The sequence below is a fragment of the Mus caroli genome, unplaced genomic scaffold, assembly GCF_978045245.1.
Source record: "Mus caroli unplaced genomic scaffold, Mus_caroli_1 scaffold_10, whole genome shotgun sequence".
NCBI lineage: Eukaryota > Metazoa > Chordata > Mammalia > Rodentia > Muridae > Mus > Mus caroli.
In genome coordinates, this window is record NW_028227265.1 from 96,065,362 (window position 1) to 96,083,816 (window position 18,455).

Below are 18,455 nucleotides of genomic sequence, written 5' to 3' on the forward strand. Positions count from 1 at the left end.
CTGTAACAAGTATTTGTGATGCTGAGAGAGAGCTCTCAGGCCAGCATCTGCTTCGGAAGGTCAAAATGGATCCTCAATTAGTCATTTGTCCCTGGTGTCTTTGAGACCTAACAATTACAAGGAGAGCATGAGAACAGACTCATAAGACCAATGTGGGGGCCAAACACTGGTGACACATGCCTTTAATACCAGCATTTAGGAGGCAGAAGCAGGCAGCCTGGTCTACAGAGTGAGTTCCAGGAAAGCCACAGTCACACAGAGAAACCCTGTCTCAAGAAAGCAAAAACAAAGTATTATAAAAAAAAATGTCATAATGAAATGCATTAATCTGTATGCTGATTTAAAACAAACAATGGGTGCAAGTAAAAAAAATTAATAAATTCAATATTTTTCCTCCCGTGTTTCTAGAACAAACCTTAGGAAATAGCTTAAGACTCGTGGCTTGAGAAGATTGTGTATCCCGTTCAACTATCACAGAGTTTCTGGGAAGAGACTTTAGTAGCCATGCTTATCAAATAGATTAAAGGTGCCAAGATCTGGACAGGGGGCTTCTCAATGGCCTCCCTGTATAGGAAGTGACTGCTCAGTAAGCCAGTGCCTGTGACACTTGACACTGTCATTGTGCACTAAAACCCAGAAGTCTGAGTAATGGACTTGAGGATCTCTCTCTCTCTCTCAGACTTTAAACAGTAAAGCAGTACATATAGTCACTGAAACCCCAAGTGTCAACAGAGACGACAGAAGAGACTGTCTGATTAATGCTGCTAAGACATCCATGTCTCCTCAAAGGAGCGGATTTATTTTTTTTTCCTTTAGAATTATTTTATTAAATCATAAATGTACAACAGCTTCTTAACTCTACACACGCACTTAAAATTTTTAAAGGAAAAACGTTATGTCTTATTACACCATGATCCTGGCTAATAGCTTTTCAAAACTTTTGAGAAAAATCTTAAAAAAGGTTTCACATGTCACCTGAAACTTACAAATTTAACATTATCAAAGAAGGAATGCTTCTACACTCTTACAAAGACCACTAGAAAGAAACAACAATTAAAAAGCTAAGAAACTGTCTCAAAGGCATTTTTTACAATCCTTCCTCCACAGTAAGGTAATGTTATTAAATAATCCAATCCATTCACAAAATGGCTCTCTGCATCTGCTCTGGTGTCTTCTGCCATATCACTGCATATTTATGCATGACTGAGATAAGAGTTTCCTTAACATTGTTATTTCGATAACCTGAAGCTGTTCTGTTACCTCTGGGCTCTCATCCTCTCCTATTTATACAGTGAAGCCCATGGTAAGTAGGAAGAAGCTTAATATCTGCTCCTTCCACCATAGCCACCACTTCCTCCACTTCCTCCAGGACCATAGTTCCCTCCACCATATGGTCCTCCCATGTTCCTGCTACCCCCAAAGTTTCCACTCTTCATTGGACCATAGTTAGAAGGCTGCTGGTTATAATTTCCAAAATCATTGTAACTTCCACTTCCATAATTTCCTCCTCCATAGTTGTCATAACCACCTCCGTAGCCCCCACCCTGGTTGCCATATCCAGGTCCTCCACCACCATATCCTCCTCTTCCTCCTCCATAACCAGGGCTACCTCCAAAATTGCCACCTCCAGGTCCTCCTCCATACCCATTATAGCCATCCCCAAATCCACGTCCACTTCCGTATCCATCAGATCCCCCCCTAAAGTTGCTTCCTGGTCCCGGTCCAAAATTGCCACCGCCACCACGAGAATCCCCAAAACCAAAGTTTCCTCCTCTTCCACTCCTGGAACTTTGGACTTCCTGCATTTCTTGTCTAGACAATGCCTTTCTAACTTCTGCATTGTGACCATTTATGGTGTGATATTTTTGCAAGACAATTTTATCCACAGGATCATGGTCATCAAAAGTAACAAAGCCAAAGCCTCTTTTCTTTCCAGACTGCCTATCGGTAATTATTTCAATAGTATCAATTTTTCCATACTCTTCAAAGTAATCTCTAAGGTGGTGCTCCTCAGTATCTTCCTTAATTCCACCGACAAACAGCTTCTTCACAGTCACGAGGGCTCCTGGTTTTCCAGACTCCTCTCTTGCTACAGCACGTTTTGGCTCAACTACCCTGCCATCAATGGAATGAGGCCTTGCAGCCATGGCAGCGTCAACCTCGGCCATGGATGAGAAAGTTACAAAGCCAAATCCTCTTGATCTTTTGCTTGCAGGATCCCGCATAACCACACAGTCTGTGAGCTTTCCCCATTGCTCATAGTAGTTTCTCAAACTTTCTTCTGTGGTTTCAAAGCTTAAGCCACCAATAAAGAGCTTACGGAACTGTTCCTTTTCTCTCTCCATCGCGGACTCAGTCGCTTCAGCCCGATTTCCCGCAGCCGAGCGAGATGAGAAAGACCTCCGCGGACGGACGCGCACGGGACTCGTCCTGACGCTGTGGAGAGAGCAGGCGATGGCCAAGAAACTGGGCCGCAAAGGAGCTCCTGCACACGGGACCGGCGCCGCTGCTACTGCCGCTGGAGCCGAGACCGCTGCTTTTCTAGAACCTTCCCCCCACTAACCGCGGATTTATTTTTTAATATGCTAATAAATGTTGTGCTGCTGTTAAACACACAGGTGAAAACTGACACAGGAGGCTGGAGTGATGTCTCAGAGGTTAAGAGCACTGTCTAGATTCCCAGCACCCACATGATGGCTCACAACGGCTCATAAGTCCAGTTCTAGGGATCCAGTGCCCTCTTCTGGCCTTTATAGGCCCCAGTATATACATAGTACATATACATACATGCAGACAAAACACTCAAACACATAAAACAATTTAAAACAAAACAAACTGAAATATAACTAACCCCTTCTATACTATTATTGGATTTATATACATTCTGCTTTGTTTGCATGTACACGTTTAGGTAATTTGATCTCTCTTTATATAATATATATAAAGATGGTGATTTCTATTTACGTAAGGTGATAAAATCTTTGGTCAAAGACAATTTGAAGTTATATGTTGGTTTAGTAGGATCTCTAAAGAGGAGACAAGATTGGCCCTCTGTAGCTGTGAGTTCAGGTTCAACCAGCACAAATCAGGGACCAGCTTTCCAATAGGCACTAGCTAGGCATTTTAAAAAGCATAATCTATTAAACTCAGAGCACAAGAATTATGGCCCTTTTGTGTGGAACAAGGAAACTCGGGAAAGGGAAGCTATTTTAGGACTAAGAAGGGAGAAACTGTCTCAGACATTCCATGTAGGGTAAATATTTCAGGATGTGTTCTGGAGGCTCAAGGGTTTGAATAACAAACCACTTGGTTAATCCTTTAAAGAATGTGCTAAGAGTATTGGACCCAAGAGTATCTTTTTTTTCTCTCTCTCTCTATATTGGTTCATCTTGCGTGGTAACTGAATGAAAGGCTATGTAACATGGAGTGTCTGAAACCTGCCACACACAGGGTGAAGGTTCTTAACACGTGGCACAACAAGTACTGTTCAGATCCATTTAAAAAAGAAAGCACCTTGTGTGCACATGAAGAGGTTTTCCTGTGGGCCGCCTTCCACTCCTCTCTCATGCTAACTCTCTGGTTTCAGGGGATCAAGGCTATTATTTACCAAAGCACTTAGCACAGCGAATAGCCTATGACTGGCAGTTAATAAGAGGCCGTGTTGAGTGCAGAGATTAAGTTCTAGACCTTAAGATACAGCAGATGTAGGTTTTTTACCTCCAGCCAGCATGTTCTTTCTGCCTTTCTCTCATTAGCACCATCCCATTTCCATCCTGCATCCCTTCCCCTCACATGCGGTCCATATGCACTGGGAGAAACCTGACCCACTCCATCCCAAGGGTTCCATAGCCTCATGTCAGCCTCCCACACACAGCAGTTTGGTAAAAGATGGTCCCTAGATCAGTACTATGCAAGACAAAGTGATATTGGCTGGAGACTGCAACGAAACTTTCTGGTTCTATAGGAGCTAACTAGAGGAAAACTCCTTTTACCTGGGCTTGAATGAAAGCCCATAAAAGAATTGGACAGTAGTCTTGTGACCACAGTGAGGGCAGCTTTACAATACAGTGGGCAATACAGAAGACAAAGAAAAGGTTTTAGTGAGGGTTTCTGTTGCTTCATGAGACACCATGGCCATGGCAACTCTGATAAAGGAAAACATTTGATTGGGACTGGCTTATAGGTTCCAGGGTTTTGTCCCTTATCATTGTGAGAAACAGGCAGACATGGCACTGGAGAAGTTGAAGCGTCCTACTTCTGGAACTGCAGGCAAAAGGAAGAGAGAGACACTGGGCCTAGCTTGCACATTTGAAATCTCAAAGCCCGCCCCCATGACACACTTCCTCCAATAAGGCCATGCCTACTCAAACAAGACCACACCCACTCCAACAAGGCCATATGTCCTAATCCTTTCAAATAGTGCCACTCCCTATGAGTTTGTGGGGGCCATTTTCATTTAAACCACTACAGAAAGCCAGGGGACAAACAACGTTCCCTAGTATAGTTAGGCTGGGATCAAGGCTGGCCTGAAAACCACTATCTGCAATGGCCTTTTCAGTTATCTCAGCCAATACTTTGCCTCTACTGTATAAACTGGTCGGAGAGGGATTTTGTTGTTACTTATAATCGAAATATTTCTAACTAATATAAAGGGGGTTTAGACATGATGATCAATAAGGCTTCCTTTCAGGTTAATAGTGATTTCATTAAAAACTCCATCGAAAGCAAACCATTTTTATTATTGTCTCATTTAGGGTTACCAATGTGGTGACAGGACATTATGACCAAAGCAAGTCGGGGAGGAAAGGGTTTATTTGGCTTACACTTCCAAATCTTAGTCAATCATTGAAAGAGGTCAGGACAGGAACTCAAGCAGGGCTGGAACCTTCAGGAGCTGATGCAGAAGCCATGGAGGGATGCTACTTACTGGCTTGCTCAGCCTGCTTTCCTATAGCGTGCAAGACCACCAGCGTAGGGGTAGCACTACCCACAGTGGGCTGCCCCCCCCCCCGTCAATCATTAGGTAAGAAAATGTCTTACAAGTCTGATTACAACCCCAACTTATGGAAGCATTTTCCTAAGTTTCAATGGACCAACTTAGAAGAGTCTTACAGAGAGGATTATCTTATTTCTCCAGCACTTTGAATGGTGGCAGTCATAGAACAGAATCAGCAAGAGTGAGACAGGTAACGCCACGTGGTTGGGAAGTAGTGCAGGTTAACATAGTTGGGTTAGAAGAGATCAGTATCTGTCCAGCTATAGTGAAGAAATCTATTAACAAATACAAAGGTCTCCATGTCATTATTTGATAACAAGGGAAGGCATAGAAAAGCCCAGTACTTTTATATAAATTAATTGACTCAGCTGTTGTGATCATAAAAAGATAAAGAGCTATAGGATATGTTTTGGCTGGGTGGGGGAAAGGGGTACCTCGGCAGGCCCATTCCAAGGCATCCCTTCTTCCTGAGGGATGAGCACACAAAGGTATAGTATAGAATAGAGTTTATTCAGGGCATGGGGAGGGGAGTTAAGAGGGTAGCAGAGAGCTGGGCAGTGGTGGCACATGCCTTTAATCTCAGCACTTGGGAGACAGAGGCTGGTGGATTTCTGAGTTCCAGGACAGCCAGAGCTATACAAAGAAAAAAATGGTAGCAAAGGAAGAGAAAGTGAGAGAGCAGAAAAGTAGAGGCTGTCCATGACCACAACCATGTGGAGAGAGGGAAGAAGGGAATGGGGAGAGAAGAGAAGGGGAGTGAGGGACAAGAGAGACAAGAGAGCAAGACAGATGGGGAGGGGAAAAGGGAGGGGCCAAGCAACCCCTTTTATATTGGGTCAGGCCTACCTGGCTGCTGCCAGGTAACTGTCGGGAGGAGCACACCTGGCTCCTGCCAGGTATTTGTGGGGTTGGAGTCCAGACAGAATACCAACATCAGCAATTATTTAATAGCTACTATATGTCAATTACTTAACAAGGTACAGAAGGTAACACCACTATTGGGTGTTTTGCGTCTTTGTATGTATGTCTGTGTACCACGTGCCTGCCTGGTGCCTGTAGAAGCCAGAAGAGCTATAGACAGTTGTAGCCAACCATGTGGGTGCTGGGAGTCAAACCCAGCTCCTCTGGAAGAGCAGCCAGTGCTTTTAACTGCTGAGCCATCTCTCCAGATCCTGTAATTTTCTTTTTAACTCCCCATCCTTTTGCTTCTACCTCCCAAGTGCTGAAATCGCAACAGCTCACGATACCTGGTTTTATATAGTGCTAGGGACTAACTCAGCACTTTGTGCATGCTAGCAGACATAAAGATGCAAAGCTAATATAGGACAATATAGGCATACAAAATACCATCCTATGCTCAGATGACAGCATGTACTTTTCCTTTGTAGCACGTGTCACATTACAATTGGGATTTTTTTTTAAATACTTGTTTGTTTCTTGTTGCCAGGAGTTGAATCCAGGGCCTCCTGCATGCTAAGCATGTACTTGCCTACCTACCTACCCTTGGCTTCTTTAAATATATTTTGTTTGCTTTCCTCACTGGCCTATAAATTCTATGGGTCCATTTTATTTAACACATAGAACTCAGAGTATAGCAGAGTGCCCAGCACACAGCAGCCATTTGACACACATAAGTGAAATAGTTGGTTTTTTTTTTTGTTTTGTTTTGGTTTTTCGAGACAGGATTTCTCTGTATAGCCCTGGCTGTCCTGGAACTCACTTTGTAGACCAGGCTGGCCTTGAACTCAGAAATCTGCCTGCCTCTGTCTCCTGAGTGCTGGGATTAAAGGTATGCGCCACCACAGCCCAGCGAAATAGTTGGATTTTAAAATGGAACAACATATACACAACAGCACAGTAACTTGAATGCCACCAAACAGGCTACATTACAAACCAGTCCTGCAGTCGGGCATGGTGGTGCACGTCTTTCATCCCAGCACTCAGGAGGCAGAGGCCAGCCTGGTCTACAAAATGAGTTCCAGGACAGCCAGGGCTATTACAGAGAAACCCTGTCTCAAAAAACCAAAAACCAAACAAAAAACCAGCCCTGCTACTTTCTGGTGGTTATTTTCAGGCAAAATCTTTAAAAACTCTGAGTTTTCATTTTCTCCTTGTAAAAGTCACTTTTATTTCCTCTGATGTGGAATGAGATAGAGATGAGAGCCATACCCAAGCTGTGGGAATACACAGCTTAGGCTGAGCCCAGAGCATTTCTCTCTCTGTTCTAACTATCACTAGGCCTAGGCTTGGGAGCGTCTAGCCTCCGTGCAATTTAGTCTTCCAAACTGATTGATTCGATCCAGCTTCTCTTGGCTTCTGACTGAATTGCTCTGCTTGGCCTCCCACTAACTCTGTTCATCTGTTCAAATCTTCTGGCTCCTTCTCATCCTCTGGCTCCTTCTGTCTTCACCTGTGTCTAGCTTCTCTCTGCACTTGTCTTTCTCGGTAAAACTGCCACACACACACACACACCACACCTTTGTTTTTCTCTCTCTGCTCTTAAGTAGCTTCTCTTCTCTGTTCTTTTCAGTATATCCTGTCTCTGACTCATCCTGTCAAACCTTTCCCTCAATTAGATATCACTTTCAAACATGGGCACTTCCTTCTACAAACTAATTTTACCTTTATTGTTAGGGATTTAAAGGTGTATATGACGGAGTTATAGTGTGTCTGCATCCCAGCCAGGTCACACTGCATTCTGGCTAGAGATCACACTGCATTCTGGCTAGATCGCATCTTTGGATGTGATTGATCCCTTGCCAGAGCAGCTATGTTGCTGGATTAAAATTCCTCTACATCTCATCAATAAATTGAAAGACTTATTGTCTCCCCTACAAGGAAAAATGAAAGACAAATGTGAAATATCTTGTGCATCTAAACTGCCCAATCAATGGTGTTTATCCCTATTTCAAGTAGTTGTTTGTTTGTTTGTTTGTTTGTTTTCGAGACAGGGTTTCTCTCCATAGTCCTGGAGCTCACTTTGTAGACCAGGCTGGCCTCAAACTCAGAAATCCGCCTGCCTCTGCCTCCTGAGTGCTGGGATTAAAGGCGTGCGCCACCATACCCAGCTTTTTTTTTTTCCCAAGTAGTTTTTAATGCAATTTTGTTACAATAAAAGTATTTAAAAATTATTATGCAACAGGTATGGGTAGTGCATGCTTATAATCTTAGCCCTTGTGATGCCAAGGCAGGAGGATAGACGATTAAGGCCAACCTGGGCTACATGAGATTCTTTCAAAGGTAAGAAAGAGAGGAGGAAGGGAAAAAAGGAAGAAAAGAAAGAAGAAAGGTTGGTTGAGCCAGCAAGGTGGTTCAGCAGGTAACAGTGCTTTCTGGGAAGGCTGCATGACATGAGTTTGATCCCAGGAGCCTACAATAGAATAGGAGTACCAAGTCTCAGAAGCCATCTGACCTTCACACTTGTGCTGTGGAATGTGTATGTTTTACACACGCGCACACACACACACTGATAAATATATCTTAAGGAAGGAAAAAAAGAAAGAATACATGAGCGGGGCATGGTAGTGCACACCTTTAATCCCAGCACTTGGAGAGAGAAGCAGGTGGATTTGTGAGGTCAAGGCCAGCCTGGTCTAAAAGAGAGTCCAGGACAGCCAGGGCTATACAGAGAACACAAACTGTCCTGAAAAACAAAACAAACAAACAACAGCAGCAATCAAAAGAATATGAGTATATCTTGTGCACAGGCACCTCCCCACAGCTCATGATCATGCTGACAGCCAGCTGACCTGGCTACCATTCACATGGGTGAATGAACTGCCGAGCACCAATCTCCCACACAGCAGAGGCAGCAGCTCTCGAGCACTGTGAAGCAGAGGCTATAACTAGCACTAAGTTGTCAGGGACAGAAATAGCCACAAACCTGCCACCTTCTCAGCTCTGCAGGAGCCACAGCAAATCTACAGAGAGATCGGGTCCAAGCTCTTCTGCGTGTGAAGTAATGGGGGGTTGTCCTTCTATCAGGGAGCTCTGATCGGTGGTTAGTGGGAATGCCTTGAATTCTCACCTCACTGTAGCACACTTCATGTTAAACAAACTTTTCTTTGAGTTTACTTCTTTTTTAAAATACGTAGTTGTCTTAGGTTTCTGTTGTTGTGACAGAATACCAAGACCAAAGCATTTTACTTGGGCTTACTGTTTTTGTTTTGTTTTGTTTTTTTAAGATTTATTTCAGCCAAGGCTATACAGAGAATCCCTGTCTCAAAAAAAAAAAAGAAAGAAAGAAAGAAAGAAAGAAAGAAAAAAAAAGATTTATTATATGCAAGTACACTGTAGCTGTCTTCAGACACACGAGAAAAGAGCATCAGATCTCATTACAGGTGGTTGTGAGCCACCATGTGGTTGCTGGGAATTGAACTCAGGACCTTCAGAAGAGCAGTCAGTGCTCTTAACCGCTGAGCCATCTCTCCAGCTCCAGGGTTTACATTTTCAAAGGACTAGAATCCATGATGGCAGAGTGAAGACATGGTACGTGTCATTGCTACAGCAGCCAAAAGGTCATATCCCACAAGCAGGAGGCAGAGGGGACACATTGGGAGTAGCTTAGAGTCTCTTGAAACCTGAAAGTCAGCCCCCAATGACACACCGTCTCCAACAAGGCCATATGTCCTAATTCTTGGTCAACAGTCTCACCAACTAAAGACCAAATATTCAAACATATAAGCATATTGGGGCCATTTTTATTCAAACCACCACAATAGTTGATAAAATGTACTATACTTACAGTGTGCAATATAATACTTTGAAATATGCATATATCAGAATGGCTAAGTTAGGCTAAGTAATATAGACATAAAAAATCGACTGTCTTAGCAATTTCCAAGTGTACACTACACTACAACTATATTCCATTTTGCAGAAGAGATCTCTTACAGACACTCAATGAAAACAAAATGAAGGAAAAATTAAATGTGTGTTACTCATTCAAAAATCCAGTAAATTTCTTAGCCTCATAAAACCCTTTAGTTCTGAACCTTCAGGTTTAGAGTGTGTCATAGTTAGGGTTTTACTGCTGTGAGCAGACACCATGACCAAGGCAAGTCTTATAAAGGACAACATTTAATTGGCGCTGATTTACAGGTTCAGAGGTTCAGTCCATTATCATCAAGGCAGGAAGGAACATGGCAGCATCTAGGCAGAACATGAGGCTGGAGGAGCTGAGAGTTCTATACCTTCATCCAAAGGCAGGCAGGAGAAGACTGGCTTCCAGACAGCTAGGAAGAAGGACTTAAAGCCCATACCCACAAGGAGACACTTTCTCCATCAAGGTGACTTCTCCAAATAGTGCCACTCCCTGGGCCAAGCATATGCAAACCACCACAGAGTGGAAGTATATAGGAAAATAGAACAACAGTTTACAGGGCTTTTACCTCATGTTAGGTGCTATAAAACTATAGATGTAGATAGGAAGATTACACCCAAATATGGGTAGTAGCTGTATAGGCTATACACAAAGACTATGCCATTGTAAATGAAGTACTTGAACATCTTCTGATTTTTGGTATCCTAACATCAGTGCCCCTTGGATACTGAAAGGCAATTGCATTCTAGAAAAAAAGAAGGAAAACCAAATGCACAACTTTGAACTGTGTCAGTCAAAGGAGATCTAGTTGATCTGTGGGCTGCTGTCAGAAATTACCACAAAGTCTGTAGCTCAAATGATAGCTGTATGGTGTCCTAGAAATCTAAACCGTGGTGGTGGTAGGGTTGCTCCAGTCGGAGACCGTAAAGGAGAATGACTCCATGCCTCCTTCTATACTCTGCTAGCCTTGGGCTCTCCTTGGATTAGAGATGACAGCCACAGCTCCTGTGTCTTATAACCTCTTTCTCTTTGCCTCCATAGTCACATTCCTTCCTTGCACTCATAAGTACACCACTCATTACCGATTACAGCCACTCTAGTGGTTCCATTTTAACTTGATGACATGCAAAGATCTGACTTCCAAGCGGGGTCATAAGCACAGATATTAGAGGCCAAAGGTAAAATATCTTCTGAGGTCAGAAGGATCATAAGAGCCAGAGAACCAGGATACATACGAGATAGTATCTTCTAGATTTGACAGGGAAGCTGCACCCATCATTTTTTGAAATGTTCCTAACACAAAGAAATAATAAATATATGATATGATGGATATGCCAAAACCATATATAATATGCTCTGATCATTATATAGTGCATGCATGGACGTATTAAAATATTTATCCCACAAGCATGTGAAATTGCTACATGTCAGTTAAGGAAAGAAGAAAGGAAAGGGCAGGAGAGAATCAGAATACGAGATCTAACCAGGCTGGTGTGATGGTGCAATCGTGTGACCCCAGGACTTGGGAACAGAAGGTGAGAGAATCATTAATTGCAGGCTAGCCTGGGCTACACAGTGTCATTATCCAGCAGGAAAGGAAAAAGGAAAAAGAATGAGATACTTCCTCAGAAGGACAAGAAGACAGAAGGAAACAGAACTTCACGTGAACTTCAGAAATTAGCCCATGTCTCCCAGACATTTCAAGAAGAGTTTATTCTTGGGGTCCTCCAGAACCTCCTAGTCTATCCCTAAGACCCCAAAGAGCATTACATTTCCAACACCAAGGCCAAGGAAAGCAAAGAGTCCCTGTTCACCCCCAGTTTCACACACACACACACACACACACACATTCCTACATCATTCATTCCTCTCAGCGGCCAGTGCGCATTTATGGATGATGCTGAAGGCATGTTCACCAGTGTCTTCTCCATTCCCAGAGAGGATGATGGGAAAGTTGTATGATGTTTAAACCTGGAACAAATGGCCACCAGGCTCTCCCAACATCCCTCAGTCCCTTACCTGTCTGTTACAGGGCCCTCCTGGCTGGCAATACCCCAGCCCCTACCCTAAACCTATCCAGCCCAGGGGCTGGGCTGCCTTTCCCCCAGCAGCCCTTTCCTATATAATCCAACCATTTTCATTTCTAGACCTTCTGGGCCCCTGGCTACTGCACCTGATTTCCCTCTCAGGACCACGTCTACTCTGGACTCTCCCGAATGCGTCTGCGTCTGCGTCTGGCGATGCTCTCCCTTTTATCTGCAATCAGCTTTCTCTTGCACCACACCTGGAACAGGTCATGTTCCTTTTTATTTCTTTTTGTTGTTGTTGTTCTTTTTCTTTTCATTCAGTTTGCTCTGCAGACAAGGTGAAGTCAACAAAAGGAATCAAGGTTATCCAGGGGACATACATTCATCACTGTTGAGGATTTATTACTACGCTGCTGTCAGGGGCGGGCCCCCGTGGCTGTCAGCTAACGGAAGGAGATTGATGGTTTCAGTAAAAAAAAATCTTCAAACAGGTGTCAGTCTGACACCGAAGGAGAAGAAACTCATGGGCGTTAAGCGGGAAGAGCTGCAGAACTGGGTATTGATACTGGATCTCAACCCCAAAAGCTGGAGCCTTTCAGAGGTTGTGGCCAGTACCTTAAGCCCATCAGTGTGCAAAGGGAACATGGTTGGGTTAATCTGGTGCCAAAGCCTGTGTTCTTTTCAGCATTTCTTACCAGAAATTCAAACAAGTGAGCAAGGATACCACACCTACTGCCCTGAGAAGCACTTTACTATCAACCTTGAAGAATTCAGTTAAAGCGGAATCTTTTTAAATCCTGACCGAGAATTGATGGTCCAATAAGAGGTGACAATCAAATGTAAATTAAACAAACAAATGTGGAAAAAAACAAAACCTACCTGCCACTGAAAATAAGAAAAGTCTAAAACTAATAAACTGGCTGTGGTGACTCACACCTTTAATTCCAGTGCCCCAGAAGCAGAGACAGGTGGATCTCTGTGAGTTTCAGATTACGTAATGGAGATCCAAACCAGCGGGCTACCTAGTTTGACCTGTCTCAAAAATATTAAATAAATAACATTAATTTTTGTCATTTTCATTTTTGTGTTAAGAGAAGCACAAGAGCTTGTCTCCAGAGCTGGGGCAGCTGCGTGTCCCAGAGAGCTGACAGCAAAGTGTCTGTCCCAGTGTGAAGGGAGAGATCAACATGACATCAAATGTTCTCTAAGGAACCAGGCGTGGTGGCTTAAACCTTTAATCCCACTATTCGAGGGGCAAAAGGATCTCTGTGAGTGCAAGGACAGACTGGTCTACAGAGTGAGTTTCAGGACAGTCAGGGCTACATAGTGAGACCTTGTCTCAAAAAAACAAAACAAACAAACAAACAAAAAAACAGACAAAACAACCTTTAGGTTGGTGGTACAAGACTCACATGCACTGGGCTGGTGAGATGGCTCAGTGGGTAAGAGCACCCGACTGCTCTTCCAAAAGTCCAGAGTTCAAATCCCAGCAACCACATGGTGGCTCACAACCATCCGTAACGAGATCTGGCGCCCTCTTCTGGAGTGTCTGAAGACAGCTACAGTGTACTGACATATAATCAATAAATAAATCTTAAAAAAAAAAAAAGACTCACATGCACAAGGATCCAAACAAAGGCTCCATCCAAGTACTATAGAAGCGGGGAGGGGGGTCCTCTGTGCTTTAGTTTAACTGACTTTAGGAGTGAAATCACAGACTTCCTCTGAATGGTGCCTGGCCTTTCTGCTTCCACTTATCTGCAAGCTGGAATGTGCTCTGGGCCATCAGCCGTCACCCACGCCCAACACCTCCCTCCGCACTCTCCCCAGGCTGGCCTTAGATAACAATCCTTTCCACTCTGGCTTCGGTCCTGCCATGTTTGGCCTGCTTCAGAGTAAACACTGGAGTCCCTTCATTACATTCCGTTCACCTTAACACATTCCACACCTTGCCCTTGGCTGTTTGTGCTCGCGACTCCATCCTTTGTGCCAGCTCTGTCGCGGGCTTGCTGTTGCCCTTGCTTGCGGCTATCCTGGTGGCTCTGGGTGTCCTTTCTTGCTATCTGTCCCAAGTCTGCAACAGTCCCTTCCTTGTCTGTGAAAAACCTGAACCTTATCCAAATGCAGTGGCTCTGGGCTTCCCTCTCATCTTGGAGTGAGGCCCTAGGAGGTGGACACAGCCCTGATAGACTGGCAGATAGGGAGATCCGCCAGAAATAGATAAGGAAGATGAGATGGTAAACTTCCGGCTTCCTCTGATCTAAGATGGAGACCTAAAGGACTGACTGATTTCCCCACCCCCACTCACCCCACCTCCACCCTGGGGTAGTGGACCCTGACAATTGGTGGGTCTGAGAAATTCAAGACCAGACTGGAGACATGTTTGCCCCTCCCAACCCGTGGGCCTGTCAGCCTCCCTGTCTTTGTTCAAACTAAGCAGCCCTAATTTAGAGGCTGAAGACCCCTCAAAGACCAGCCCTCAGCCCTCAAGAAAATAAGTCATTTTAGGTTTCTGAGTGTCCCATCCCCGTCTACCAAGGGTCTTGCTCTGTGTGTGTGTGTGTGTGTGTGTGTACTCACTTCTAACAAAAGCTGATTGTCACCCTTTGATAACTTATCTCTGCCCATGAAATGAGCCAATTCAAGCCTAATTAAACTTTAAAGGTGGGTTTATGAAGAGGGGAGCTGGGGGTGGGGGTCAGTGAACTTGCCTTGCAGACTGGGAGAAAGAAAAACAGGAGGCAGAGAAGAGAGAGAAGAAAGAGGTGGGGGACCAAAATATCTGGACTATATAGTGTTGAGCTGGTGGGTGAGAGAGAATCCCACCCCTGGATTGGAAAGTTCAGGGTAGAGGGCAGGGTATGGCCAGCCACACCCTGTACCAGGTAGGGACTGAGGGATGCTAGGAGAACCTGGAACCCAGCTCGCCTGCTGATTTTGTGTGCTCAGAGATGTTCCCTGCGCCACCCGCCACACGTAGCTGGAGACTGTACCTGCCCATTTAATTCTTTAAGTGGAAGAGGAAATAAACCTGACCAAGATGACCCTAAATTGTAAGAATTAAAGATGCGCAGAAACAGGCTCAAGTCTTGGCTGGGAGAGAACAACAAACAGCAGGCCTTGCACTTCCTGAGAAGATGGGCAGGCGGAGGCTTCCTCTACGGACTCTATTTTCTCCTCCAAAATGGAGGTGCTTGGGGGTAGGGTAGGAGGTGGGCTGCCCTGGGCCTGGATGCTTCTCTTCACGGATTGAGAAAGGAAAAAGGCGGAATCCAGAAAAGCATATGGAGCTGGAGTTATAGGTGATGCACTACAAAAGCCAGTGGGTGCTGGGAACTGAACTCCGTCCTCTGCAAGAGCAGCGCATGCTCTTAGCCACTAAGCTATCGATCTCTCCATCCCCACGGCAGCTTTTTTCTTTCTTTCTTTTTTTTTTTTTTTACTTTTTCCCCCTTTCTCACTAACTAATCTATCCGTTTTACATCCCAATCACAGCCCGTCTCCCTCCTCTCCTCCCAGTCCCACCCTTACAAGTCCCTTCCCTCATTACCCCCTTCCACTGTCCTCAGAAAAGGAAGGCCCCCTTGGGTACCACCCCGCCCTGGGGTATCAAGTCTCAGCTGGACTAGGACTAGGTGTATCCTCCCCCACTGGCGCAGGCAGTTCAGTTAGGGGAAGGGTTGATCCAAAGGCAGACAATAGCGTCAGAGGCAGCCTACGCCCCATCCCACCACTTTTTTGTTTTTGTTTTATGACTTTGTTTTTTTGTTGTTTCTTTTTTTAAAGATTTATTTATTGTTATATGTAAGTACACTGTAGCTGTCTTCGGACATACCAGAAGAGGGGATGTCAGTTCTCATTAGGGTGGTTGTGAGCCATCATGTGGTTGCTGGGAATTGAACTCGGGATCTTTGGAAGAGCAGTCAGTGCTCTTAACCGCTGAGCAATCTCTCTTGCCTTTGGTTTTGTTTTTAATCTCTCTCTCTCTCTCTCTCTCTCTCTCTCTCTCTCTCTCTCTCTCTCTCTCTCCTCCCCTCCCCCTCCCTCTTTCTCTTTTTGTTTTTGGGTTTAGTTTTTGGTTGTTTTGTTTTTCAAAACAAGATTTCATGGTGTAGGCCTGGCTATCCTGGAACTCATTCTGTAGACCAGGCTGGCCTTAAACTCACAGAGATCCACCTGCCTCTGCCTCTCTAGTGCTGGGATTAAGTTGTAGGCCACCACCACAGGCATTTTTTAACTTCTTTGAAATAGGATTTCACTAAATAGGTTGGCTTCACACTCCTCATTATCCTAATGCCTCCACTTCCAAAATGTTATAGTCATAGGCCCAACGATTTATTCCTTATTACTTATTAATACCCTATTGTTAGTAAAAACTCCCACATGATTGCCCCATTCACAACTTGTCAACTTGAAGGACACCAGGGTCACTTCCAGGTTTTTTCAGTTAGGAGCAGAGCTGCTTTGAATTATCCATGTGCAAGTTTCTGAATAAACAGAAGTTTGCCTCTCATTTGGGTGAATACCAGAGTGTACTGTAATCGGTACATCTCTGGTGCTGTGACTAACACCATGACCAAAAGCAAATTAAGGAAGAAAGAGCTTCTAGGTTCTGTTGGGTTATGGATTCAGAGGGAAAGTCCTTAACGACAAGGAGGGCAGGCAGCAGGCGTAGGGCAGGAGGAGGTTCAAGCACCAACACTAAGCAGAGAGTGAACCGGTTGAGGTGAAAACTCTGAAATCCTGCCCCGCCCCCGGCTCCTCCCCCCATTCTGGCCCCGCCCCGGACACGCCCTCAGTGTTGTACTTCCTCCAGCAAGACCACACCTCCCCAGAACTTCTCGGAACACAGTGCTAACTAGGGGCCAAATGCTCAAATCCAGGAGCCTATAGTGACATTCTTATTCCAAACAACTACAACTGCAATTGCTAGGTTATACGGTAAGGGGTCAGTTAACAGTAAAAGAGACTGATACACCGTCTTCCAAGGTACTTACGCCATTTTTTCATTCCATCTAACAATAAACGAGAACGCCTTACTCCGTATTGTGGCCAGCATCTACTGTTGTCTGCTCTGCCGGGCCTGTGGTAGTACTGTAGATTGCTTTCATTTGTCATTTTCTGTTGACGGGGTAGATGAGATGGGACATCTTTCAACACACGGATTCTCCATTTGTTGTGACCTGGTGAGGCACCTGGTTCTTTTCCGTTGTCATCTTGATTGGATTAAGAGGGTGGGGGTAATCTGAAGAGATGGCTCGGGAGTTAAGGGGACGGGCTGCTCTTTCAGAGGACCTGGGTTCAAGTATCAGCATCCACTTATTGACTTATAACCATCTGTAACTCCAGTTCCAGGGGATCTGATGCCCCACCCCGGCCTCTGAGGCATGAATGTGCCTCAAACATGCAGAACACCTATGCACACAAGGAAAATAATAAGAATTATTATTATTATTGTTATTATACTAGCTATTCCTGGTTGTCAATATGGAATGAACTACAATCCAGAATTGGAAGGCTCACCAGTGATCCTAATCTGGATCTCAGCATGGAGATCTTGAGGCATAGTGGCTATGAATTCCAGAAGATTAAGACAGGGAGATCTCTGAGTTCAAGGTCATCTGGGATTAAAGGCGTGCTGGCACACACATTTAATCTGGGCTACCCCTTCTGCTGGAGACCTACATAAGGACATTGGAAGAAGGAAGATTCTCTCATTCTCTCTCTCTCTCTCTCTCTCTCTCTCTCTCTCTCTCTCTCTCTCTCTCTCTCTCTCTCCCTCCCTCCCTCCCTCCCTCCCTCCCTTTCTGCTTCTCCTTTGCCTGCTTGCTGTGTGGAACTAAGCAACTGATAGATCCTTGGACTTCCATTCACAGCTGCTGCTGACCATTGTTGGGAGTTAGACTGCAGACTGTAAGTCATCAACAAATTCTCTTATTATATAGAGACTACTCATAAGTTCTGTGACTTTAGAGAGCCCTGATTAATATTATTATTATTATTTTAAAAACACCTGGGACATTAATAAGACTGAACTTTAGGGGGACACGAGAAGGTATTTCCAGAGACATGTAACTAAGCAGGAATCCTCACCTTACATGTGAGCTCTACCATCTTGTGTGTGTGTGTGTGGGGGGGTCCAGTCTGCATAAAAAGGGAAAATACAGAAAGCTAAAAACACCCCTACCATTCCCCTCAGCAGAAATAGGACTTCCTCTTGTTTTTCTGGATGACAACATGGCCCAGCGGGTAAAAGAGCTTGCTTCACAAGTCTGCAACCTGAGTTCCATTTTGGGAACCCACTTAAAAGCACAAGGAGGAGCTGGAGAGATGGCTCAGCGGATGAGAACACTGGCTGTTCTTCCACAGGACCCAGGTTCAATTTCCAGCATTCACATGGCAGCTCATAACTGTCTGTGATTCCAAGATCTGACACCCTCACCCAGACATACATGCAGGCAAAACACCAAAGCACATAAAATAAAAATAAATAATATTTTTTTAAGTGGAATGGAGAAAACTGACTCCGAAAAGTCGTCTTTTGACCTCGGATGTGTGCCACGCCACACCCTTCCCCAAACACGTGGCACACATTTGCACATACACATTA

At 44.6% G+C, this 18,455-nt stretch overlaps 1 protein-coding gene and 1 non-coding gene across 3 annotated transcripts; one reads left to right on the forward strand and one right to left on the reverse strand.

The window, feature by feature from the left end:
• The first annotated feature begins 456 nt into the window (after positions 1-456).
• Positions 457-593, forward strand: LOC115031798 (small nucleolar RNA SNORA29). Its single transcript, XR_003837460.1, has one exon. It is a non-coding gene; the product is annotated as a small nucleolar RNA SNORA29 (small nucleolar RNA).
• A 208-nt stretch (positions 594-801) lies between these two features.
• LOC147002468 (heterogeneous nuclear ribonucleoproteins A2/B1-like) lies at positions 802-2,550 on the reverse strand. Of its 2 annotated transcripts, XM_085844024.1 has the most exons (2): positions 1,625-2,550; positions 802-1,504 (listed from the first exon to the last, which is right to left on the reverse strand). In XM_085844024.1, exons 1-2 carry the CDS (start codon positions 2,343-2,345, stop codon positions 1,320-1,322), a joined length of 906 nt encoding a protein of 301 aa, XP_085700150.1. In that variant the 5' UTR covers positions 2,346-2,550; the 3' UTR covers positions 802-1,319. The 2 variants fall into 2 exon arrangements, with proteins under 2 accessions (XP_085700150.1, XP_085700149.1); XM_085844023.1 differs by having other exon boundaries at positions 802-2,550.
• Positions 2,551-18,455: the final 15,905 nt, after the last annotated feature.